We start from the raw sequence: 25,857 nt of genomic DNA on the forward strand, positions 1-25,857 counted from the left end.
GGCCGTGGCCCTTATCTGCCGTCTATTTCTATGTTATGTTTTTATGACCACTGTAATTTTGTATCCTTGTGGGCAGACTTCAGTTATTCTGGGGTCTGATTCGGAGGTTAGCCAGGTTTCTGTGAGGAAAAGACAGTCCAGGTTTTCTTGTGTTATTCAGGTTTTTATAAGCTCTGTTCTTGGACCTAGCGCTCTGATATTTAAGTAGGCGCATTTGAGTGTGGATATTTCTGTGTGATAGTTGTGGGTTGTGTTTGGATATATAAGTGATTTGGTGTGCCAGTGTGGTTTAGTCTTAGTGTGTGTTGGTCTTCTTCCCCATGCTGTGGTAATGGAGTATAGAGTGTTAGATTGTAGGTTTGAGTTTCTGTCACTTGATGTTCTCCTATTTTGGAAGAGAGATTTATTTATATCTGTAGGGGGTGTAGGGAGGAGGTTATTTGCTGCTGTCTTCCCGCTGGTTAAAAGAAGGATTAACAGTATGAAGTGCTGGGCTCATGAGGTTAGCTTCATTTTGGGAAGTTTTTTGTTTGGTGGTTGGTGGTTTGTGGTTGGTGAAAGGTGGTAGAAGGGTCTTTGGTGGTTTGGCTGCTGTTTTTCGGTTGGTTTTATGTTTGGTAGTGTTGTGGGGGTGGATCGCTTCTTGGTCGCTTCACAAAGGTGCTATGAGCGTCTTAGACAGCGTGCTGTTAGGCGCTGAATCTTTTATTGGTTCAGCGTAGTCCCGTCGGGTGGGGGGAGGGGCGGAGTGCGCTACCACGCTGGCAAGCCTCCCTGCCTGCTCCTGGGTCCAGCGATGTCGGCCCTGTGCAGTCCCGTCGGGAGGGGGGAGGGGTAGAGTGTGCTCCCATGCCGGCAAGCCTCCCTGCCTGCTCCTGGGTCCAGCGATGTGGCCAAAGTGAGTTTCAAATGAGAAACAAGAAGTAAACAGAAACTAACAGAAACACGGGTGCTGAGAGCCTTCCTGAGCCTTCCAACTGGCTCAGTGTAGTCTCGTCGGGTGGGGGTAGGGGCGGAGTGCGCTCCCACGCCGGCAAGCCTCCCTGCCTGCTCCTGGGTCCAGCGATGTGGCCAAAGTGAGTTTCAAATGAGAAACAAGAAGTAAACAGAAACTAACAGAAACACGGGTGCTGAGAGACTTCCTGAGCCTTCCAACTGGCTCAGTGTAGTCTCGTCGGGTGGGGGTAGGGGCGGAGTGCGCTCCCATGCCTGCAAGCCTCCCTGCCTGCTCCTGGGTTCAGCGATGTGGCCAAAGTGAGTTTCAAATGAGAAACAAGAGGTAAACAGAAACTAACAGAAACACGGGAGCTGAGAGACTTCCTGAGCCTTCCAACTGGCTCAGTGTAGTCTCGTCAGGTGGGGGGAGGGGCGGAGTGCGCTCCCACGCCGGCAAGCCTCCCTGCCTGCTCCTGGGTCCAGTGATGTGGCCACAGTGAGTTTCAAACGAGAAACAAGAAGATTGGACATTATTAGCAACAAGATTGTCTTAAGGGTTTTATTTTTTAAACACATAGAATCTCTTCAGGGCACACCACAACAGTTTGAAAGACACTGTTCTAGATCATGGAAGTCATTTTAAAGGCTAGGCAGTATTTACACACGTAAAAAGCTAGTTTAAACATGTAAATGGACATACATGTGTAAGTAACAGTTTTAGAAAAGCTGTTTCTCAGTACTTGGATCATCTACAGCATGTACACATTTCAAGGGGACATGATGTGATTGGACCTTTAAGATACACTATACTGCATGTTCACTTCCAGTTTAAAAAAGAAATACGTGTGTATTTAAAAAAACAAAACAAAAACTTTCCTGTCAGCATTTACTATTCTCTACTATAATAAATTCTTCTAGTGCAACAGGAATATCAACCTTGTCCAATGGATATTTACCCTACTTTACTGTGAAGTCTGTAGAGAGCCTAATTTATATATCCTTCAGCTCCTCCTCCTCTCACTCTGGGTTGTTCTAGATTTCTTCCAATCAAACAAATCCTCACTCAGCAGGAAAAGGTATATAATGGAAGAACAGACCAACTTGTATCTTTCTTATTTCTTTATTGAAAATTCTTCATTCATATAAACATTCTTGCTCCAAGCAATACTGCCCGATGGGACCCGTTTCGCCAACAATGGCTTTTTCAAGGGTTCCAGCAGGGAGCACTAAAATACATAAATTACGATAAGGAATAAATTTAAAACAAATTATTACACCATAATATCCTGAAAATTACTGTGTTTTAACCTTATATCTAGATAAAGACCATATTTAATATACAAATTTCATCTATATATAAATAAATATTCTATTGATGAATTACTCTTTTACATAATTATTATTTTACATAATTGTACAAATATATTATATACATTTATCATGACCCAATGAATACCTTCAAACTAAACATAATATTATATTATAGATTATACTATATAATCTGCATTAGATAATTCATATTAACCTAAAATTACTTAAATAATACATGAAAATTATACATAAAAATTAAATTGATACCTTTCCATTCACAATTGTTTAAATAATTCAATTAATAAATATTCAATTACTAAATATTAAATAGACATTTAATTGATACCTCTCCAATCATACTAACCTATGTCTCAGTCTTTCTCTTCACAGCAAAGTTGTAGGAGCTTCTCTGTTCTGCTTGTGTTTATTTTCTTTATTTGGGGGGGGGGGTTCTCCCATAAGTGAGGCTTTTGGTGCTGCAGAGGCTCTTGGTTCCCCTGATACATCTCTGGCTGTAGCCCACAGGCACATTCTTTTTCATGATTCCTATTTGGCCGACCTGTATTAACAATCCGGAGGCTCATGGACCGCCCCAGGTTTCGTCCGCAGTGGGCTTGAACGCAGGATGTGCGGCTTCCATGGCAGTTTTGTACCAACTGCATTCTTCCCCCCACAATGTCGTGGGGGTCTGAGGGTCTGGTCCCTTGGGGAGACTGGGCGGCTAGTTTTTCTTTGTTAGGCTTGCCTGATGCAGAAATCTTCTCATACCGGTTTGACTGGAGGTTCTCTGTTAGCAGCTCCCAGCATCCAGCATGGCATGAATAAGTCACAGCCTATTGGAGGGGTGGGGGGGGTTGTCCTTAAAAGTTAATTTTAAAGGTTTTTGAGGCTAGGGACCGGGTCTCTGAACTCCAAAAACCCCTTCCTTGAATTTTTGGTGTTTCATTTTTTAGGCGCTAAAATCGCTATCGCGATGGTCATCTTGGATTTTTCGATTTGATTTTAAAAGCCTCTGTCTCAAAATCCCTCAGGTGGATCTCCCTTAGATATATGCCAGATTTGTGGTGGATGCCTGACTGAGGGAGGGTCATTGTTCCACGTGCAGGGGACGGGAGTTTCGGGCTTCACCCCTTCTCATGCTTTTGAGTGGGAATTGGAGCCCTTCACCTCTTCCTCCTAACAACCACAAGATCAAGCTTAAATATATAACCTCAAGAGCTTGATCTAATTCGTACTGTAAACCACATTGATTCCTTGTAGAGAACTTCGGTATATAAGACACTGTATTATATTGTGTTGGAAGAGGCCAGTTTTCAGTGTCTGCCGTGTTGCAAAATTCATTAGCTTAATGCATTCCTCAGTCATTACTGACTAGAAATCAAGTGTAACATAGTAACAGTGAATGACAGCAGATAGAGACTTGTTTGGTCTATCAGTTTTTCCAACAAGAGGGGCCATAGCTATACCTCTGTGCTCTTTTTAAAGTGAAGGTGGTTTAAGTTTTGCATTGATACATTCTCTTTCTATATAGGCATCCTCTTTGTTTATCTCATGCAATTTTGAATTTTGTCACGGTATCTGTCCTAAATCACCTCCACTGGTAGGGTATTCCAGGCAGTCAGGCCTAGATGCACTAAACACTTCAATCGTGTACTGAGGGTCACCAAACCAGTTTGACTACTTTAACGACTGACGGAATTTGCCAACCCAATTTTCAAAACGGCTTACCGCGTGGCTTTCTGTGCGGTGGTACATTCTCTGACTGGCATGCAAACGATCTCATTACTATTAAAATGAGGTCATTAATATTAAAACAAGCCATCCGATTGATGGCTTAATGTTACAATGCCATAGTTGGATCGCTAATACTGACTGGAAGAAACTGACGGGTCTAGTATGTTACTGACGAGTCTGACATGTTTTTCATTTTTTTCTGTAGGCAGAGATTGTGTGTGTGTGTGTGTGTCTGTAACACACTCATAATCTGGCCCATAAAAAAAGAACCCCCCCAACGAAGACTCTAGAAGAAAAATAGAGGCAGGAAGCCACGCCTTCCTGCTGCTCTCCCCTGAGCTGAGCAAACTGCCTATGGACACCCCCCCACAATCTCCCCCCCCATACTTTAATAGAAATCAACAGGAGAGATTCCCACTCCCGCCTCCTGCCACAAACACCCAAATGTTACAAAAGTTTGTCAGGAGGGATGCCCACGCCCTCCTGCCACCAGATGCCCACATAGCCCCCTGAATCACCCCCACACTCTTGTACCTGTATATGAAGAAGACAGCAGGAGGGATGCCCAGTCCCTCCTGCTCGCAAGCCCACCACTCCAAAATGGTGGGCCTTCCCATTCCTGATGCATCCTGGGATGCCTGAGGAGGGACCTAAGGCCCTGATTAACTCAGATGCCTAAGGCCCCTACCTCCAAAATGGTTGGCCTTCCTCTTCCCGGTTCATCCTGGGATGCCTGGGAAGTGGCTTAAGGCCCTGATTGACTTGGATGCCTAAGGCCCCTACCCTGGGATGCACTGGGAAGAGGAAGGCCCGCCATTTTACAGTGGCAGACATGTGAGCAAGAGGGACTGGACATCCCTCTTGCTGTCTTCATGTTCTGGTATGGGGCTTGTTAAGGGGGGATCCGGTGGCAGGAGGGAGTGGGCATCCCTCCAGCTGATTCTTTCTAAAGTAGGGGGAGTGGGGGTAGGGGATAGGGATCGTGGAGGCAGGAATGGGCATCCCTCCTGCCTCTCTTTATTTTTCATCCGGGGGTCAACAGGAGGGGGGGGGGTGCGGCTCAAATCACTTTTTTTTTAAATGGGCAGTTATTGTGCATGTATAATACACACTGTGCCATTAAAGAAAAAAGCCCCAACAGCTAAGTGGCGGAAGGCTACTTTGGGGCTTCCCCTACTACTTTGGGGCTTTCAGCTGTTCGGGCTTCCCCAAACCGTCTGTGCATATGTGAGAGCTGGTTTCTAAGCAAGTGATCAGATGGGATTTTGACTGCCCTCTGCAAAACTCATTTGCATGAGCAGCTGTTTAAACATCAATTGCTGTTTAGAAATCGGCCCACAGCGAACCCACATGGTCTTAACCGTTTTTAGTGCATCTAACCTTCACTCCCCTCTTTTTGCAAAAGTATTGTCTGATGTTATTCTTGTCTACTACTCTGCAACCTCGATTCACGTCCTCTAGTTTTACTGCTTCCCTGTCTCTGAAAATGTGTGTGACAATGGATAACAATTCTACAAATGTCCTATTTCTTACATATGTTTTCAAAGCACTTTTTCCTGCTGTTGGAAATAGAATGCTAGCCTAGATGGACTTTTGTCTGACTCATCTGTTTTGGGGTTTTTTTCCTCTTCCTAATAAGTTCAAGTATCAAGGCCAGAGATGTCAGACATGTTTTTTATACCAGTTTGAAAACAGGCCACTCAGTTTTTCACATTGTTTCTTGTAGCTAGAAGTTGAAAATGCTCGCTTGAGGCGAATCAACTTGTCCCTTTCTCAGACTCTTCATAAACAGACGATAGCCAGCACAATTCTAGAAGATGAAGGTATTCTGGAAAGCATTGAGACATCTTTCCAAAAGTTTCATGCATTTTTGGATCTTCTGAAGGATGCAGGGTAGGTGTTTTGTTTTATTTCTTGTTTTTCTTCTTCATATATCTGGTAATGTTTCTTAGCAGTATGTGCTGTTTTTTTAAACTAATATTTGTATTCTTGTAAATCTGAGAGGTTTTTCATAACTGCTGTGAAAACAATAAACTGAAATCCTATCTTATACTGTCAGCATTTAATGCTAACGTGGCATGTGGGCTATTTCCCATTTACAAGGTCCTTTATTTAGCCCACTGAATGCAGCCAGAAAAGAAGGGTAATATTATTTAGTAGAGAGATATTTAGTAGATCTTTAGAGACCTCCCAGGCTTTATTAAGCTCAGAATACATTTAATAAGACACTTCATAAACGGGGCACATCAAAACAGATATATTGCTTGCAAAACCTTCTATTTTTGTGGATAAACAGCAATGCTATTTGCTAGAGGAAAAGATCCATTAACTGAAGCACAGCACAGGATAAACATAGCTTTAGTTTTCTTGCTAAAAAGCTACCCTTTTTTTCTGACTAAACAGTGCTCCAATCAGCTCATTCTTAAAAGCAAAGAAAGCACATGACAGAAATATATAGATTGCATACATAACTTCATTTGCAAAAGGTTAGAGACAGAAAAAAACAGATACAGACCTTAGCATGGCTTCTTCTTAATTGCAAATCGAGATTTGCGGCAGATCCCTAAGCTATCATATCACAGGGCAGTCAGAGACACCTGCCTGGAAGCTGCTGTAGCTCAATAAGTAAAAGCTCTGTGCTCATCTTCCAGAAGTCATGGGTTTGAATCCCAACCAGCTCCCCCAGCACATATTTTAATTGTGGCATTCTACCTTGCAGGTGCAAGAAGGGTATTACAACCAGGACGAAAGAAGTTATCCTGCCGCTGTATCGGGCGATGGTGCGCCCACACCTGGAATACTGCGTCCAGTTTTGGTCGTCATACCTTAAGAAGGATATGGCGTTACTCGAGAGAGTTCAGAGAAGAGTGACACGTCTGATAAAAGGGATGGAAAACCTTTCATACGCTGAGAGATTGGAGAAACTGGGTCTCTCTTCCCTGGAGAAGAGGAGACTTAGAGGAGATATGATAGAGACTTATAAGATCATGAGGGGCATAGAGAGAGTAGAGAGGGACAGATTCTTCAAACTTTCAAAAAATAAAAGAACAAGAGGGCATTTGGAAAAGTTGAAAGGGGACAGATTCAATACAAATGCCAGGAAGTTCTTCTTTACCCAACGTGTGGTGGACACCTGGAATGCGCTTCCAGAGGACGTTATAAGGCAGAGTACAGTACTGGGATTTAAGAAAGGATTGGACAATTTCCTGCTGGAAAAGGGAATAGAAGGGTATAAATAGAGGATTACTGCTCAGGTCCTGGACCTGTTGGGCCGCCGCATGAGCGGACTGCTGGGCAAGGTAGACCTCAGGTCTGACCCAGCAGAGGCATTGCTTATGTTCTTATGTTATCTCACAATGAGGTCACCATTGTGTAGCTGCAAACCTCCATTTGCAATGAAGTAGAAGCCATGCTAAGGTCTGTTTCTATTTTTAACCATATGCAATCTATATATTTTTGTTATGTGCTTTATTTGCTGAATCCACCTGTTTCAAGAATGACCTCATTGGAGCAATCTTTAGTGAGAAAAAAAAGGGTTGCGTTTTAGCAAGAAACATAAAACTGTTTTTTTCATGTGCTGTGCTTCAATTAGTTGATCTTTTCCTCTAATTAGCAAATACCATTACTGTTTGCTCAGAAAAATAGGTTTTGCATGCAATATCTTTGTATTGATGTGCCCTGTTTAGGTGGTGGCTTATTAAATGTATTTTGAGCTTAATAAAGCAAAAATAAAAACCCAGAGAGCTATTTAGCAGATCGCATTAAGGACATCCAAACTGTGCATAAGTTCAATCCTTAGAATGCAAGTCTGTCTGAAGCCTAAACTATGCTCAAAAATAGACTTCTTACAATGCCCATAAGACCTAGTTTTACAATTGCTGTGCAACTTGCTATGATTTAAACATAAAATCTAAGTTGTAACGCACCCAGTTATCTAACAGACCTAGCAATAGTACTACAAGACTCTACCAGATATTCAACTAGGATCTCCTCCAGCTGAAATTCCTAATGTTTAAGAACTTGAAATCTACCAGACAGCTATCTCTGTCCATTCAGTACTAGCTTGTAAATATATGGAACAATCTTCCTTTCAAACTGCACCTATGTGAACACTACCTAAATTTCAGGGAACTACTAAAAGCTTTTTCTCTTCAAGACCCTAAACCTACTATGAACTAAAACATACGCCAAATCAGACTCAGAAACTATCAACATCTTACCTGCTTAAGCCCCTGGATCTACTAACCCAAAACCCTTATAGACTTGCCAACCTATCTTGAAAATTACTATCCTAACCAATGTAATTCCCATACTCACTAACCCAGTCTCTTGATTTTGTAATCCGTCCTTGAACTAAACAGGTAAAGGCAGAATAGAAATACCGTTTTAACATATGTCAGGAACATTGGAATACAGTAGACTCAACACAATGCTGATCCCCCAAATACAAGCAACCTTCGAAGGTGGTTTCTTTCATTTACAACAACTATGCTGCCTCTCTCCTTACATTTGAGAAGGCTGCCACATTCACTCTTTGCCCCAGACAAACTTCGTCCTACAAAAATTCTGAAATACTTTTTAGTGTGCGATTTGCATGTGCACATTGGGATTTTATTGCAGTATGTCTCAGTGCTTCCCACAGTTTAATAAAAGGACCCCTAAATTGGATGAGGTGGAAGAATAAGTAGGACTGTCTAAGAATGTATTTCCACTATAATTGGAGATCCATAGAAGGTTTTATATAATGGACAATCAAGCAAGAAAATTTTATTTGCAGTTTAATGTCCCCCAAAGCTGTGCTAGTATGCCCTTTGGATATACTGTGCAGTTATTTTCAAGGAGTTGTTGAAAATTCTATCAGAATCAATGCCCTCATTTTGAGGGCTTACTAACTGCCTGCAGCCCCCACTAAAATAAATTCAGAAAGGGCGGGGGAGAAGTTCAGAGAGGGTATAATCTTCTGACAGCTTGAATATATCTGATAAATTGGAGTCACCTGGGGAAGCTATTAAATTACACACTAATAGGAAAGCCTTCTTTATTTTGGCATATGATTGGAATTAGATACTGAAGTTGGGTATTTTTTTAGTGGGGCAGTAAAATAATGGATCTTTCTTGACTTATCTAAACTTAATTGGAAGAATCACAGAGGCAGCAATCTATACATACTCAATCCACAGACAAAGCAGAGCGGGCCAAGAAATGTGGAGAAAAATGTTTATTATTCAAGGTGCCCGACTTGGCCACATTTCACCTTCAAAAAGGCGTCAAGGACATATAAAAAAAATTAAAATCGTACATAATTCTCTTTTAAACAATCAAGTAAATAGATAATAATGAAATGATAAAACAATGCATCTGTCTATTCATCCTGGCCAGATGGATGGTCATACACTCCTATCAGTATTATTTTCCCCATTACATATGGGGTTTCTATCCATAGGGATTCCATGATATATTTTATGTTCTGCAGAATTTTGTTTATTCGGTTCAAGGCTCTCTCTAACATACAATATAACCCCATTACCAGTCCATTCCACCTTTTCACTGCTATTAGAATACTGAAGTTTCTTAAACATGAAGGTGGAGTAAATTTCATCAATTAATCCAATGCATTTATTTTTAATTAAGGTAGCCAATTGTTTCATGTGCCCATTTCTAATTATACTCCCTCTCGGTTGAAGTTAGAAATAGGAATTTCCTCTTCTGTTCCTCTTTATATCTCTCCCCTCCTTTACAAAACTATGCTAGTGTTTTTTATCGCTAGTCGCTGTATTTTTTTGTTGTAGTTTTTTTTTGTTTTGTTTTGTTGTAGTATTTGATTGATTGACATCAGTCCTTGGTTTACTTATGGTATTTCTCCCTTCTCTTTCTTGGTGGGATAAGCTGTTAAATGTGTACTTTCTCTTGAGCTTTTGTTTTCCCCCTTTGTAATCTTTTTTCATATGTTACATATAAATCAGTAAAACAGAAATGTGTCAATAGTGTCAGAAGAAATGTATATTTCTTGGTTCTATTCTCAGTCCTTGGGACACACCTACCCAGTCAGGTTTTCTAGATTTCTTGAAAATCTGAGCTGGATGTACCATACACTGGCTTGAGTACACAAAGGTCTTTAAATTATGTTATGTTGTCCTAGATAACTTTTCAGTAGAAATGTTAACCTTAGTTTTTAATTCTTATGTTGATATATATCTCACAGGTTTCTGCACTATAAATACAATTATGCTTGAAGAAGAATTGTCACATTGCTACTCCCATGATAAGGCAATATCTGTAGTACATGTGATATGTATTAAACAGGTGTCATTGTGTCTTTCCTGCCCCTTTTTTGTCTGCGTTTATAGTCTTCTGTTGACTTTCTGATCCTTCTCATGCTTACGTATACAGTATTGGCCTTATTACTTCTGCCATTACTAACCTTTAAACAAATTTACCAGTTTCCCTTCTAATAAATATTTCTTACCACCTGAATCAATAAGTGGGGCACGAGCCTGTGTCAGTGTAATAGAGGATATTATACAACTCATTGGGCATCCTGGAATTCAGTTTATATTGATAATTTACTTGGGTGTCAGGTCAAAAGCGGTCCGGGACAAAGGCGCGCGCAGACAATTGAGCGCAGCATGGAGGTGCGCGCCGCACAAAATTACTGTTTTTACGGCTCTGACGGGGGTGTGTGTGTGGGGGGGAACCCCCCCACTTCTCTTAATAGAGATTGCGCCGTGTTGTGGGGGGTGTGGGGTGTTGTAACCCCCCACATTTTACTGAAAACTTCACTTTTTCCCTGTTTTTAGGGAAAAAGTTAAGTTTACAGTAAAATGTGGAGGGTTACAACCCCCCAAACCTCCCACAATGCCGGCGCGATCTCTATTAAATAAACTGGGGGGGCTCCCCAACAAAACCCCCCGTCGGAGCCCCTAAAAACTGTAATTTTCTTCGGCGCGTGCCTCCGTCTTGCGCTCAGTTGTCGGCGCGCACCTTTGTCTTTCGCCGACTTGTCTATGAACCATTTACTTGGGCTCCACTGAATACCTCAGATGATTTATGTGATGCTGAATCTACCACACCACAGTTGCTCACTGTATATGTTTGCTTACTTTTCCCTTTTTACTTTATTTTTGCAGCCTTGGACAGCTAGCAACTATGGCTGGAATAGATCAGTCAGATTTTGGTCTATTGGGTCGCCCTCAGATGTCTTCTACGCTCGGCAAATATACTACAAGGCATTCAAATGCAATACACCAGAAAGCACAAGAATACTTAAAGGGCAATAAAGTAAGTAAAAAAAAATAGTTATAGTTATCTAAGTCACAGTCTAGTGCAGGACTTTTCACAATGTGAACATGGTGATGCCCAACTATAGCTGCTAAGTTTTGATGGGTGGAATGCTATTCAGGATAGACACCCCCAAAATTTTCTTTCTCTCTCTGACTCCCCTCTAGCCCAGCCTACAAACCACCTATAGCTTTCTCTCTCCCTACTCCCTCCCCACTCATGCACATTGATGGCTGTCTCTTGATTACCATTGTTTCCATTGGTTAAGTGAGTTTAGATGGCTTTCTACAATAGCATGATAATAAACACTTTCAAATGGAGACTGTTATGATGTTCAAAATACAGTGTAAGAGCAGTGAGGGCTCAGTATTAGCTCAAAAAGAAGGAAAAAGCCTCAGGACAGGCCCTCCCACCTCCACAAAGGTGGATATAAAAGGTGGTTGAGCTGGTTGAGCGATAACTTCACAGGCAAAACCTTCAATAAATACTGAGCACTGTGCTTCACTGATATCTAAAAAGATTTTTGATAGAGGAAAAATCCATTTATCTTCTTGCTGATCGGCACACCAACGAAGGCCAGTGTTTCACCAATAGGCTACATCAGGGTGTGACCCGACTGATCAGGCTTCTTTCAGAAGGAACGTCAAAGTGCCTTATAAGTCCGAAAAAAAAAAATAGCATTACACTCCCTACTATTTTTCCTAGGGGTGACTTTCTGACTTCCCTTGCTTCCTTTTGTCACCCCCACCCTCTAGTTTAAATGTCTAGAAACATACTGTCTGAATTTCTCCCCAAGGATCTTTTTTTTCCTGTCACCGAAAGATGTAGCCAGTCATTACAAATACAGCCTGCTATTTTTCCACATACTGCCCCATCCTCCTATTTATCTAAAGCCTCCTTTAAACCAGGCATCAAGTTCTTTTCCAGTAGAGACATTCTAGACTCCTGCCCTGTCCTTCCTGTGCCTGCTCCCAGTTTTCAGTTTATTTATACTTCTCCAGCCCTTGATGACTGGGAAAAATTTGCATACATGTTTCCTTTTATTGGGGAGTAGTTTCTGAGCTCCTTTGAAGCCTGTGTTGGCAGTTAATGGTAATGTTTAGTTACTTTTTGAGCAGAACAATTTGTTTAAGCCTGTTGCTGCAGGTGCCTCTACTTCACGTGTATTGGGTGGCTGTACTTGCTTGGGTACTAACTGAAAGTGGAGCTAGAGAACCCTGTCAAGTACAACAGAGGCAGAGTGGATTCCTTCTGTAGCAGCACGCGTCTATGGGAAACAACTCTATTGTCTAGAACAGGGGTATCAAAGTCCCTCCTCGAGGGCCGCAATCCAGTCGAGTTTTCAGGATTTCCCCAATGAATAGGCATGAGATCTATTGGCATACAATGAAAGCAGTGCATGCAAATAGATCTCATGCATATTCATTGGGGAAATCCTGAAAACCCGACTGGATTGCGGCCCTCGAGGAGGGACTTTGACACCCCTGGTCTAGAATGTCTCACCTAAGTACTGGAAAAGAGCTTACCAGGGTAAGTACATAATCTCTCTTTATTTATTTTAAAAATTTCTTTTCCACCTACAACCTAGATGGATTACAATAAAACAAACACAATATTTCACATAGTCGTCACAACAAAACAAACTGCAACAAGTAGCCATACTACATCATTCCCTCTTCTAAATTTCAAATATAAAATCTCACAAAGACATTTCTATCAAAAAGGAATATTTCACATTATTTTGCTCTAGAAAAAAAAGCTCATACTAATAAGTAAGTTTTCAATTCTTTTTTGAAAGATTTTAACTCTCTACATAATCTCAAATGACTTGGCAACTGGTTCCACAATTGTGGCCCTGCAAATGAAATTGCCATTGTCTGTGTCCTTTTATAATGAGTCTATAAAAATGATCCTTTTAAATAAAGGACTCCTCCCCCCCCACCTGAGGCACCAAAGAAAGCTAAAATTTTTGTTACTTATTTGTGAAGTCACTTTGACACTTCAATTTTTCTAGATTTATACTTCAGACACATTGCATATAAATCTCGCTCTGAGGCAGCCCTTTCTTGTATTCTGTCCGGTTTGTACTAAAGCTAATGAGGGATGAAAATGACTTGCCCAACTTCCCTGGTTCTCAGCCCCATACTGTAACTATTAGGATACGCTATTGAAATCATCTGCTTAAATAGGCCTTATGCTCATTCACAACTTGCTGTTGCTGCAGCTACCACGGTTGCACCTAGAACCAGGCCATGCAATTTTTCCTGTTATTTCTAGAGAAGTGATGTGTGTTTGTGAGGAGGGATTAGAGGTGAGGCATGTACATAGATCTAGCAGGGAAAAGGGCATGGAATGAGTGAGATTTTTTTGTAGGGGACGAGGGTTGAGTAGGGGCCCTAAGCGAACATACATTTTTGTAGGACATAGCATAGCAACATAGTGGATGATAGCAGAGAAAGACAGGTACAGTCCAACCAGTCTGTCCAACAAGATAAACAATCTGGCCCTGGCCGTGGTACAGTGGAACTTTATTTTTAAACTGTGAAATACATGCTTTAAAATCTGTTGTCAGTGACATTTAATGGTTTTCATATCACATTTTGGTTTAATTTTATTATTCCTTTCAAACCAAGAGAATATTTGAGTACTGTGCTAGTCAAGCCGCCCCCTCCTCCGGTGACGGGATAATCGCGCACCAGACGCCAGTGCACCGACAATCCAGCGCCGACAATTCAGCGGAAGACAAAAGCGCGCGGGGGAAAAATATAATTTTTAAAGAGCTCCAACTGGGGGTTTGGGGTGGCAACCCCCCCACTTTATTGGTTAGTGTTCGCGCTGCCATTGCGGGGAGGGGGCGGGGGGGTGAAATCTCCCACATTATAGAGAAAATGGAACTTTTCCCGAAAAAAATCAGAAAAAGTTCCGTTTTCGCTATAATGGAGGTTTCCAACCCCCTGAACTCCTCTCCATCAGCAGCGCAAACACTAACCAATAAAGTGGGGGGGTTGCCACCCCAAACCCCCCGTCGGAGCTCTTTAAAAATTACTTTTTCCACCGCGTGCTTCTGTCTCGCTGGATTGCCAGCGCGCTGACGTCTTGCGCTCCACTGTCTATGAACCCCTCCTCCCTTTCCTGCAAGTCAGGAACATTCTATAGCTATACATTCAAATATATGCAAAGAGGTCAGAAAGAATTTCATGAGCCATGTTGCATGTGCTTTTTCATTAATTTTTTAAAATTAAATAATATGCTTTCTCTACTTGTTCTCCCTTGTCCTGCTAATTTGAACCTGCTGTCAAGGACATGGAACTTGATTTTTCTGGTCTATTAAATTTTCAGGCCTTAGCCAGTGATGCTCTGCTAGCATCCAGAGAAGAACTTGAACTCCAAGCCACTGACCAACTGCACCAGCTGGAAGACAAGAAGGAGAACATCTACGTGGGCTTTGATATTCCAAGGGAAGGTCAGAAGATCGATAATCTGCATTCGCCTCGCATAAATACCAGCAGAGAGGAGGAATTTACCAAAAACATAACCTCATCCCTTGGTAGATCCTTTTCCCCTTCAGATTCCAACAAAAGTCACAAAAGCAACAGCATCAAAAAGTCTAATGGTTCTGCTGGTAGTAAAATCCAGCACTCTACCTCTCAAAGACATTCTTCTTATGGTAAAACTGGAGTTAATGATGCCCTTGTAAAAGCTGGAGAAGGTGATAGTAAATCAAAAACACCACCTGTAACCAGAAGTGATACCACAGGATCGAATTCTGAAATACAAGAGAATATCTATACAGTAGCAAGCTTAGAATGTGAATCTGAGGGGACTGTTTAGGTTTAATAGAACTTCATTTTTTGTTTTAATTGGTTCACATCCTGTGGACTCTTCGGTGTCAGGTCAAAAGGCACGCGCAGACAACTGAGCGCAACGTGGAGGCGCGTGCCGAAAATTGACTGTTTTAAAGGGCTCCGACGGGGGGTTTTGTTGGGGAACCCCCCCCCACTTTACTTTATACAGATCGCGACACGTTGTGGGGGCGTTGTGGGGAGTTTGGGGGGTTGTAACCCCCCCCACATTTTACTGAAAACTTTACTTTTTCCCTAAAAAACAGGGAAACAGTTAAGTTTCCAGTATAATGAGGGCGGTTACAACCCTCCAAACCCCCCACAACGCCGCTGCGATCTGTATTAAGTAAAGTGGGGGGTACCCCAACAAAACCCCCCATTTGAGCCCCTAAAAACACTCTTTTTCTTCGGCGCGCGCTTCCATCTTGCGCTCAGTTGTTGGCGCGCGCCTTTGTCTTCGGCGGTTTTGTCTATGAACCGACTCTTCAGGTGAGGGAGTAGTCGGCGAACGGAAGAAATAGTTTTAAACATAGTATGCACTCATTCACTTACCATCAGCTGTTAATTCTCATTACTGTCAGGCTATTATCACACTTGCCTACATAGCATTAGTTTGGTCATATTTAATTCTGGCACAGAGTATGCATTTGTGTATTTTATATTCCTGTAGTCTTTTGTTTTTTACTATACAGTTTTTCTTGCCTATATCCCTTCTCCCCTTGACAACTGCTACAATAGGCTATAACAGTATAGTAGAGATGGTGAATGCACTGGGTAAGTATACACTAAAATGTGAGCTTCTGATAAACTAAAAAATGATGATTCCCCACTTAAATGTTGTTACAGGGCCTCTAGTACTGAGACCCTTAAAGCAATGGCATGTGATACAGACTAGAGAATGACACGGGGACAAATTTATTCCCCTCAGGAACTCAGTTTTCCCGTCCTGTCCCTGCCCCATTCCTGTAAGTTCTGCCTTAACTGCACAAGCTTCAAACACCTGATTTTAAAGTGTTTGAGAGGCTTGTGCAGATGAGGACAGAGCTTGCAGGAATGGGGGAGAAAAGAACTCGCCGGGACAGGAAAAATGAGTTCCCGCGGGGACGGGGAAAAATTTGTCCCCTTGTCATCCTCTAATACAGACTAAACGTGTGGAGATTGATAACTTTGGAATATGTCAGATGGAAGGTGAAACGTGCATCTGTGTGCTATCACAGTGAATGACAGCTAGTATATATTTTGGATTTTTAAAAGTAGATCTCTCAAATTGTATAGCAATGGATCCCAATGTAGATTCGTGCAGGAGTCTACTAGATAAAAAGGCTATTTAGCCTGATTTCCATTTAACTAGCATTTGAGCCATACCATGCTTTCAACTTCAGCAAAATTAGTTTTTAAAAATCTTTACCTCTTGCTATGAGCAGTACCAATATGCAGTGCACTGTCTTTGCAATTCTTTTTCTTCTCATATTTTCAGTTATTTTTAGTTGCTTAACTGTGTATATATTTGATGCTTAATACTTAAACCTGAATGTTATTTACTATTTTATTTTTTCTTGATTTATCAATGAAATGATACAATTTATTTTTTATTACGTTTTGTTACTTTAATATGTGAAAATAAAAAAATTTACCATTTTTCTACAGCCTACATTATCATTAAAGTTGATTTTCATATTTATAGTTGTTCTGACTTTTTCATTGCTTAGAGCAAGAGTGCCCACACTTTTTGGACTTGTGACCTACTTTTAAAATGACCACATCAAAATGATCTATCAACAATAAAATTTAAAAAAACCACAAAGCACACTGTAAGCAGAGAAAATGTTAATTATCATTTATATTTCACGGGTTTTCAAAGAGGTCATGGTAGATGACTTTATGCAATGTCATCTCAGGAACAATTATACAAAAAATAGACAAATATACCCCTCCCTTTTTACTAAACTACCCCTCCCTTTTTACTAAACCACGATAGCGGTTTTTAGTGCAGGGAGCTGCGCTGAATTCCCTGCGCTGCTCTTGATGCTCATAGGCTCCCTGTGCTAAAAACTGCTATTGCGGTTTAGTAAAAGGGGGCCATAGTGCAAAATATAGACAGCAGATATAAATTCTCAAAACGGACACATTTTGATCACTAAATTGAAAATAAAATCATTTTTCCTACCTTTGTTGTCTGGTGATTCATGAGTCTCTGGTTGCACTTTATTCTTCTGACTGTGCATCCAATATTTCTTCCTTTCTTTCAGCCTGCTTTATGCTTCCAGACCTCATTCCCTCTGCCAACTTTTTCTTCCTCTCTCCCTGCCCCCTCCCCTTTCTTTCTTTCTGTCTCCCTGCCCCCTTTCTTTCTGTCTTTAGCTTTCTCTTCATGCCCCCTTTCTTTCTGTTTCCCTGCCCCCCTTTCTTTCTGTCTGTCTTTCTCTCTCCATGCCCCCTTCCTTTTGTTTTTTTTGTCTCCCTGCCTTCTCCCAAGTCATTGCCTCACCATCAGGGAACAGGCCTCCAAACCACCGCCACCCCAAGCTGTCCCTGCTTCCCAACACAGAAGCGCCGGGCCGACCAGATTTACTCTCCCCGATGTCATTTCTGAAGTTGGAGAGGAGGTTCCGGACCAGCAAGAATTGACGTCAGGTGTGGGAAGTTGGTCAGCTCGGCGCTTCTGAGTCGGGAAGCAAGTAGAACGCGAAGACAGCGTGATCGACTTACCTTTGCGTTCTACTTGCTTCCAGACTCAGAAGCGCGTTGCCGGTGAATCGCGATCGACCTTTTGGGTACCCCTGGCTTAGAGCAATTAAATCAATATTTGTTTTAAGCCAGTAGGGACAAAATAATTGATACGTATTTAGGGGGTAAATATCAAGCTATGTTATGGTCTTTATCTGCCTCTTGTACCCCCTCCCCCCATTTATAAAACCGTAGCACGGTTTTTAGTACTCTTACTAAGTCACAGAGTCAAGTCCCAGTATCTTCCTTTCAACATTCACTCGATGATATTTAGATCATAGGCCTTTAGGTTTGCAGACGTCTTTATAGTACCACTCTAACATGTCTTTTTAGGATTTATAGTGCTGTAGTTCTTCCAGTTAAGGCAGTGATATCAAACTCGAACCCATTGCTGGGCCACATTTTGGATTTGAAGGTAAGTGAAGGGCCGCAGAAAAAATAGTTAATGTCTTATTAAAAAATGACAAGGTTGTATGAGGTAAAACTCTTTATAGTTTATAAATCTTCCCTTTAACTGTTAAAGGAAAGATTTATAAACTATAAAGAGTTTTACCTCGTGCAAAATTGTAATTTCTTTAATGACATTAACTATTTTTTTCTGCGGCCCTCCAAATACCCCATTTTTTCTGCGGCCTTCACAGTTGAAGTTTAGCATCTTTCCTTTCTCAAAACTGACACATTTCAATCTCTATATTATAAATAAAATCATTTTCTCTAACCTTTGTTGTCTGGTGACTTTATTTTTCTGTGCTTTTAACTATGTTTCCAGGGCCTTCTTGTCCAGTGATTGTTTTTCTCTCTGTTTTCACTTTCTGCCTTGCATCCATCTTTGGCATTAACTTAACATTCAATGTTTCCATTCTTTTACTTTCTTCTCAAAAATCTAATTTTCCATTTATTCCCTTCCAATCTCTTTCTCCTTCCCTCCCTATTTCCATGGTCTGACATCTCTCTCCTTCCTTTCCCCCTCCTTCCTTCCTTCTTTACCCTGGTCTGGCATCTGTCTCCTTCCCTCACCCCATGCCCTGGCATTTCTCCCTCCCCCCTCCATGGACTTGGTATCTCTCGTTCCTCTCCTCTCCCTTGTCTTCCTTCTCCCTCCTTCCCTCTCCCCAATTGGGTGCAGCAGCAGCATTTCTCTTCCCCTTCCCTGTGCAGCAGCAGCAGCATTTCCCTATCTCCCCCACTTCCCTGTGCAGCAGCATTTCCCTATCTCCCCCCACTTCCCTGTGCAGTAGCAGCAGCATTTCCCTATCTCCCCCCACTTCCCTGAGCAGCAGCATTCCCTCCCCTCCACTTCCCTGTGCAACAGCAGCAGCATTCCCTCCCCCTCCACTTCCCTGTGCAGCAGCAGAAGCATTCCCTCCCCCTCCACTTCCCCTCCCCCTCCACTTCCCCTCCATTTCCCTGTGCAGCAGCAGCATTTCCCTCCCCCTCCACTTCCCTGTGCAGCAGCAGCATTTCCTTCCCCCTTTACTTCCCTGTACAGCGGCAGTAGCATTTCCCTCTCCCTCCTTCGCTGTACAGCAGCAGCAGCAGCATTTCCCACTCCCTCCACTTTCCTGTGTAGCAGCAGCATTTCCTTTCCCCTCCACTTCCCTGTGCAGCAGGGCAGCAGCATTTCTATTCCTCGTTTCTGGCCGGCTCCCTTGCCGAAGTCATCTTTCAGTTCAAACCCATGGGCGGCGGTGAGTCTCGCATCAATAGTGTGCAAACTAATGGAAACTCTAATCAAACGCCAATTGGATACGATCCTGAACGAGGAGAATCTATGGGATCCCCATCAACATGGATTTACTAAGGGGAGATCCTGCCAATCCAACCTGATCAGCTTCTTTGACTGGGTGACGATGAAGCTGGATGTTGGGGAGTCCCTGGACATCGTATACCTGGACTTCAGTAAAGCATTCGATAGCGTACCACACCGCAGGTTGCTGAGCAAGATGAGTTCTATAGGATTGGGCGACATATTGATGAAATGGGTTGGGAACTGGCTTGGAGGTAGGCTTCAGAGGGTAGTGGTGAACGGCACCCCCTCCGAAATGACGGAGGTAATCAGTGGAGTGCCGCAGGGCTCGGTCCTGGGCCCAATCCTTTTCAACATCTTTATAAGAGACTTGGCAGAAGGGCTGTGAGGTAAAATAACATTATTCGCCGATGACGCCAAACTAAGCAATGTAGTGGGCAAAAGCACAACAGACATAAATTCAATGTCCGACAACATAATGCACGACCTACTCCTACTGGAGTGCTGGTCTAGGTCCTGGCAACTCAGCTTCAATGCCAAAAAATGCAAAGTCATGCACCTGGGCAGCCAAAATCCACGCAAGACTTACACCCTTAATGGTGAGATCCTAACAAGAACTGAAGCAGAACGAGACTTAGGGGTGATCGTCAATGAGAACATGAAGACTGCCAATCAAGTGGAGCAAGCTTCATCCAAGGCAAGGCAAATCATAGGTTGCATACGCAGGAGTTTCGTCAGCCGTAAGCCTGAAGTCATTATGCCATTATATAGATCCATGGTGAGGCCCCACCTGGAATACTGTGTGCAATTCTGAAGGCCGCATTACCGTAAGGATGTGCTGAGACTAGAGTCGGTCCAGAGAATGGCCACCCGGATGGTCTCGGGACTCAAGGATCTCCCGTACAAGGAACGGCTGGATAAGTTGCAGCTGTACTCACTCGAACGCAGAGAGAGAGGTAACATGATCAAGACATTCAAGTATCTCACGGGCCACATCGAGGTGGAAGAAGGGGTCCCGCGGCAACAAGGGGGCATCCGTGGAAAATCAGGGGAGGGAAACTGCACAGGGACATCAGGAAATTATTTTTCACTGAAAGGGTGGTTGATCGCTGGAATAGTCTTCCACTTCAGGTTATTGAGGCCAGCAGCGTGCCTGATTTTAAGGCCAAATGGGATAGACACGTGGGATCTATTCACAGAGAAAGGTAGGGGAGGGTCATTGGGGTGGGCAGACTAGATGGGCCGTGGCCCTTATCTGCTGTCTATTTCTATGTTTCTATGATCTGCGCCTGCATTGGAAGCCTTCTCTCTGATGTTGTGACATCAGAGAGGCTTCCGACGCAGGTGTGGCTCGTGAGAGGAGCCGCGGCGGCTTTGAACTGAAAAATAACTTTGGCAAGGGAGCCAGCCTTCAAACACAGGCCCGGATGCACGAGGAGCCGCCACCACTGCTCACGGCTTTGAACTGAAGAATAACTTCAGTAAGGGAGCCAGCCAGACCGCGGGCCGCAGAATAGTACCTTGGGGGGCCGCGAGTTTGAGACTGCTGTTTTAAGGTATGTGAGCAATGCATTGTATGTTATAGAAACATGATGGCAGATAAAGGCCAAATGACCCATCATGTTTGCCCACCCGCAGTATCCACTATCTTCTCCTCCTCCTTGAGAAAACCCACATGCCTGTCCCATGCTTTCTTGAATTCAGACACCATCTCCACCGGGAGCCTATTCCACACATCTACCACCTTTTCTGTAAAAAAATAAAATAAAAAAGCATTTCCTTAGATTACTCCTGACCCTATAACCTTTTAACTTCATACTATGCCTTTTCATTCCAAAGTTTTCCTTCCTTTGAAAAGGGCTCAGCTCCTGTACATTAAAACCATGGAAGTATTTAATCATCTCAAACATATTCCCTTTCTCCTGCCTTTCATTCAAAGTATACATATTGTGGTTTAAAAGTCTGTCCACATATGCTTTATGAGAGAGACTCTGACCAATTTTGTAGACGCCCTTTGGACCGTCTCCATCCTATTTATATCTTTTTGAAGGTACGGTCTCCAGAATTGCACACAGTATTCTAAATGGGGCCTCACCAGAGACTTATAAGATGGCACTGTCATGTAGTCCCACATATACTGCAGCCACTCTGCTTGGTCTCCAAGTTTGTTCAAATCTTACTATCCCGCACCACGGGTGAACTTTTTGGATGGCTTACAATCTAAAAATCCAGTGGGAAAGGCGAGGGTAATTAGTGACACAAATATATCACATACAACATGAAAATGAGGTTAGGATGGCAAACTACAAGTTTGAAAGGATGGGAGGGAGGGTAAACACATTTGGTAAACTTTGTATTTAGCATTACTCATCCAGTGTGGTTAAATGATCAACAGTTTATGTATATAAGAAGTAATACCTGTCAAGACAGTTTCGGTACTATGATAACGAAATTCTGTTGGTGTGAATGTAATACATGCATTTTATCAACAAAGTCTTCTAGCTGTAAGTTTATAGTGGCTTCAACAAATTTGGACAAGAATGTGAGATTAACAATTAGTCAGTAATTGCAAGGTTCTAAAGAATCTAAGGAAGTGTTTTTAAGGTTTGGGTCATAAAAGAAAAAGTATGCTTCCGTTGATCTGGGAAATAGTCTGGCTGAAGTCATGGAAGAGATCTTTTAAGGAGGGAATAGGATTAGCTGGAGAGGTAATTCTGCAAAGCCTTGAGATAATTCAAAAAAGTTGTTCTAAAGACGGAAGATTAAAAATTGTCACAGTACTGAATAAAACATGAACAGTAGGGAGTCTAGTGTAGTGGATGACAGAAATATTTATGGAAATCGTCTTTCTTCTGATGGTTTTATTTTGATAGAAATTAGGTGGACCTTGAGCAGCTGGTAACAAATTAAGAGGTTTAGCCACATGGTGTGTTGTTAATGATTTAAGAGTTTTACATAAAATTTAAGTATTTGGTACATTCTTTATTTTATTTGTATAGTAAGATTTCTTTGTTAGAATAACAGCTTTTTAAAATAGGAACTAGCATTTGTTTTGTAAGAAAGAAGTGTGGACTGAGTTTGATGGTGACACCATTTATGTTCAGCTTGCCATACCTGTCTTTTCAGAAGAAAAAGATCTTTTGTGAACCATGGATTTCTAGTGTAGATATCAAAGACTGTTTACAGGGTAGCTGCAGAGCAACTATGCCTAAAGATAACTTAAGATTTTCATTCCATGTAGAGACACATTCTTGAAGTGGGAGAGACTTAAATGAATCAAGATCTAACTGAGAATAACTTAAAAGAGTAGTAGAAGTAATAGCTTTTAAATCCCTATAAGTAAATTGCTTATAAGAAGAAGAAATCATAGAGCCAGAAGTTGTAAAAGAAAATGTTATAAGAGAATGATCACTCCATGGCAGAGGATGAAGCTTAGTAATATGAATAAAATGAGAAGAGGACTGAGCAGACAGAATTTTGCCAATAGTATGGCAATCTCTATGAGTAGATTTAGTAATGTGTGTAATCAGATCAAAATCAGAAACAAGCGTAAAAAAGTCTAGGTGTAGAGGATGCTAAATTGTCAAACTGAATATTGAAATCACCTAGCATTTCAATACTTAAATCAACATATCAGACCCTAAGGCTAAACTTCAAGATTCAAATTGGCGGATTTAAGGTCATCTGGAAATATTGGATGAAGGTAGGTATACGTACCTTAGATGATGTTATTTCTAATGGTAAGCTGCTTCACTTTTCACAATTGCAACACAAATATGGTCTTAATAAATCACGAAGTTATAAGTGGTTGCAATTGAAGCAGGCCATTCAGGTAGGGTTCCCTGAATGGAAAAATCTTAGTGATAAGTATAGTTTGCCTTTCTTGTGTTTTCAGGTGGACTTTCTGGGACACCAGGCTGCTCAGTGGTACAAATTGATATCTGGACTTATGAATAAAAAACCAAGGACTGGTCTTCGGGACAGTTGGAGCATTGAAATTATGCATCAAATTACTGCATCTCAATGGCCACAAATTTGGTCTTGGAGGATGAGATGTACAGTGTCTGCATCTATGAGACAAACCTGTTTTTTTCTGTTACATAGAGCATTTTGGACCCTGGTTCGTTTACAGAAGTTAGTTAGTTCTAAATCTAATATGTGCTGGCATTTTTTAATCTTGAAGCTGGAACATTAGATCATTTGTTATTCTATTGTCCATTCATTCTTGCTTTTTGGAAATCAATATGGGGTCAAATAAATAATTTGTTAGAAAATCCAGTGGCATTATCCTATGACACTGTATTGTTTAGCATGTCAATGAGGGCTAAAAGCCAAATATCCTCTACTAATAACAGGCTTCTGCTCATTATGACAGGGGTTGCCATACAACAGATCACGAATAACTGGAAAAATTGGAAGAGGCTGAATTACAGCTTTTGGTGGAACTCATTATGCCACATATTCAAAATGGAAAGGATAATTGCTATACAGCAGGGAAATTTTAAAAAATTTCAGGTTATTTGGGAGCCATTAACAAATATTGCAAAGATTGACAGTATTGTATAGAATAAACATTAATTTTTTTCCTTTGGTTCATATACATTCAGGGTAGGGTGTGGTGGGGGAATGGGATTATAATATGATTTCTTTTACTTATGAATAAATATAGGATACAAGGGAGAGGGATTAGTCGATATAGTCTAGAACTTGATGTTATATTATGTCTGATTTAAGTATAAATGATTGTATTATATATTACTCTTACTGGGAGCTTTAAAAATGAATAAAGATTAATATAACAAGTTAGAGGGAGGAGGGGAGAAATGATTGTTTTATGTATTGATTGTGTATTTAAAGTGTCTTTTTTGTAGTGTTTATATCTAAATTAATTGTATGGCACTGTCAAAGTTTGAAAATCAATAAAGATTAAAAAAAAAAAAGAAGAAAACACCTAGAATTATAGAATGAGAAGCATTTAAGCATACAGTGTTCGCCTGGTCATTCGTGGTTCGCTGTTCACGGTCCCGGTCATTCATGGATTTTCTGACCGTTAATGACCGGGCAGCCGCAGTGGCAGGAGAAGGCAACTGGAGCGCCGGCGAGTGAAAGAAATCACTCACGATATGCTCCGACCGCCTCTTCCTGCACTAAAGTTGGGCCTCACCAATCAGGAGCTGCGTGTCAAAGCAGCTCCTGATTGGTGAGGCCCGACTTTACATTACATTACATTAGGGATTTCTATTCCGCCATTACCTTGTGGTTCAAGGCGGATTACAAATGGATTGTCCAGAGATTTAGAAGTATTTAGGGAGTAGTTTGTCATTTCTTTGAGTTGTTAAGGATTACATCTGAATTTAGTGCAGGAAGAGGCAATTTAGTACTGAGGCAACTAACCTGCACAATCTCATTCCACAATAACCGATCCCTAGCGCTGTTAATCACTAGCTTTTAACTCTGTTAAATCCACTCAATTTGTAGCATCTTTCAATCAATATTAACTAGCAGAACATTGTTAAATCCACTCAGTCTGTAACATCTTTTAATTATTGTAAACAACATAGAACTTCACGGTGCTGCGGTATATAAACTGTTATTATTATTATTAAGAGGCAGTCGGAGCATACCGCAAGTGATTTCCTTCACTCACTGGCGCTCCGGCTGCCCTCTCCTATCTCCCCTGCTAAAAATTGTATTTGCGGTTTTTCAGCATTTGCGGGGGTTTTTGGAACGGAATCCCTGCGAATATCAGGGGAGTACTGTATATCTGTAATGACTTCCTGCAAGTATTTAAAAGAAAATAAATACAGGAGGAGGGTGATAAAGAGGAAGAAGGTCATATGGAGGAACAGCAGCAAACCTGAACTGAAGTGTTTCAAATAATGCGCTTGAGAAAGTAGAAAAATTAACAATATTTAGAGAAGGTGAGTAAAGAATTTCCACACCACCTCCTTTATGCAATGAACAATTACATATATACCGTGTTTCCCCGAAAATAAGACCTACCCCAAAAATAAACCCTAGCATGATTTTCAGGGTCGGTCTTAATATAAGCCCTACTCCAGAAAATAAGCCATAGTTGCTGACAGCAGCAGCGCTTCCCCCCCCTTGCCAACTCATCTCTCCCTCCCTCCCATCCAAACAGCGAGACAGAAATAAATGTACCTTATAACAAACCGGCAGCATCGGCAACAATCTAGACAGGCTGCTTTGCTGCCTGGGCCGTTCCTCTGCTGCATTGCTGATGATGTCATTAGTGATGCAGCAGAGGATCAGCCCAGGCTA

The 25,857-nt window shown here is 41.7% G+C and overlaps 1 protein-coding gene across 5 annotated transcripts in view; it reads left to right on the top strand.

Annotated features, from left to right (window-relative positions):
• CEP78 (centrosomal protein 78) overlaps positions 1 to 15,228 on the top strand; it is a 160,466-nt gene extending 145,238 nt beyond the window's left edge. For all 5 annotated transcript variants that reach the window (XM_033927115.1, XM_033927098.1, XM_033927124.1 and 2 more), the window contains 3 exons: positions 5,708 to 5,874; positions 11,109 to 11,259; positions 14,599 to 15,228. In XM_033927115.1, coding sequence (XP_033783006.1) covers positions 5,708 to 5,874; positions 11,109 to 11,259; positions 14,599 to 15,090 — 810 coding nt within the window. In that variant the 3' untranslated portion in view covers positions 15,091 to 15,228. The remainder of the gene's footprint in view (positions 1 to 5,707; positions 5,875 to 11,108; positions 11,260 to 14,598) is intronic.
• Positions 15,229 to 25,857: the final 10,629 nt, after the last annotated feature.

This window comes from Geotrypetes seraphini, chromosome 1 (assembly GCF_902459505.1).
Source record: "Geotrypetes seraphini chromosome 1, aGeoSer1.1, whole genome shotgun sequence".
In the NCBI taxonomy this organism is placed as follows: Eukaryota; Metazoa; Chordata; class Amphibia; order Gymnophiona; family Dermophiidae; genus Geotrypetes; species Geotrypetes seraphini.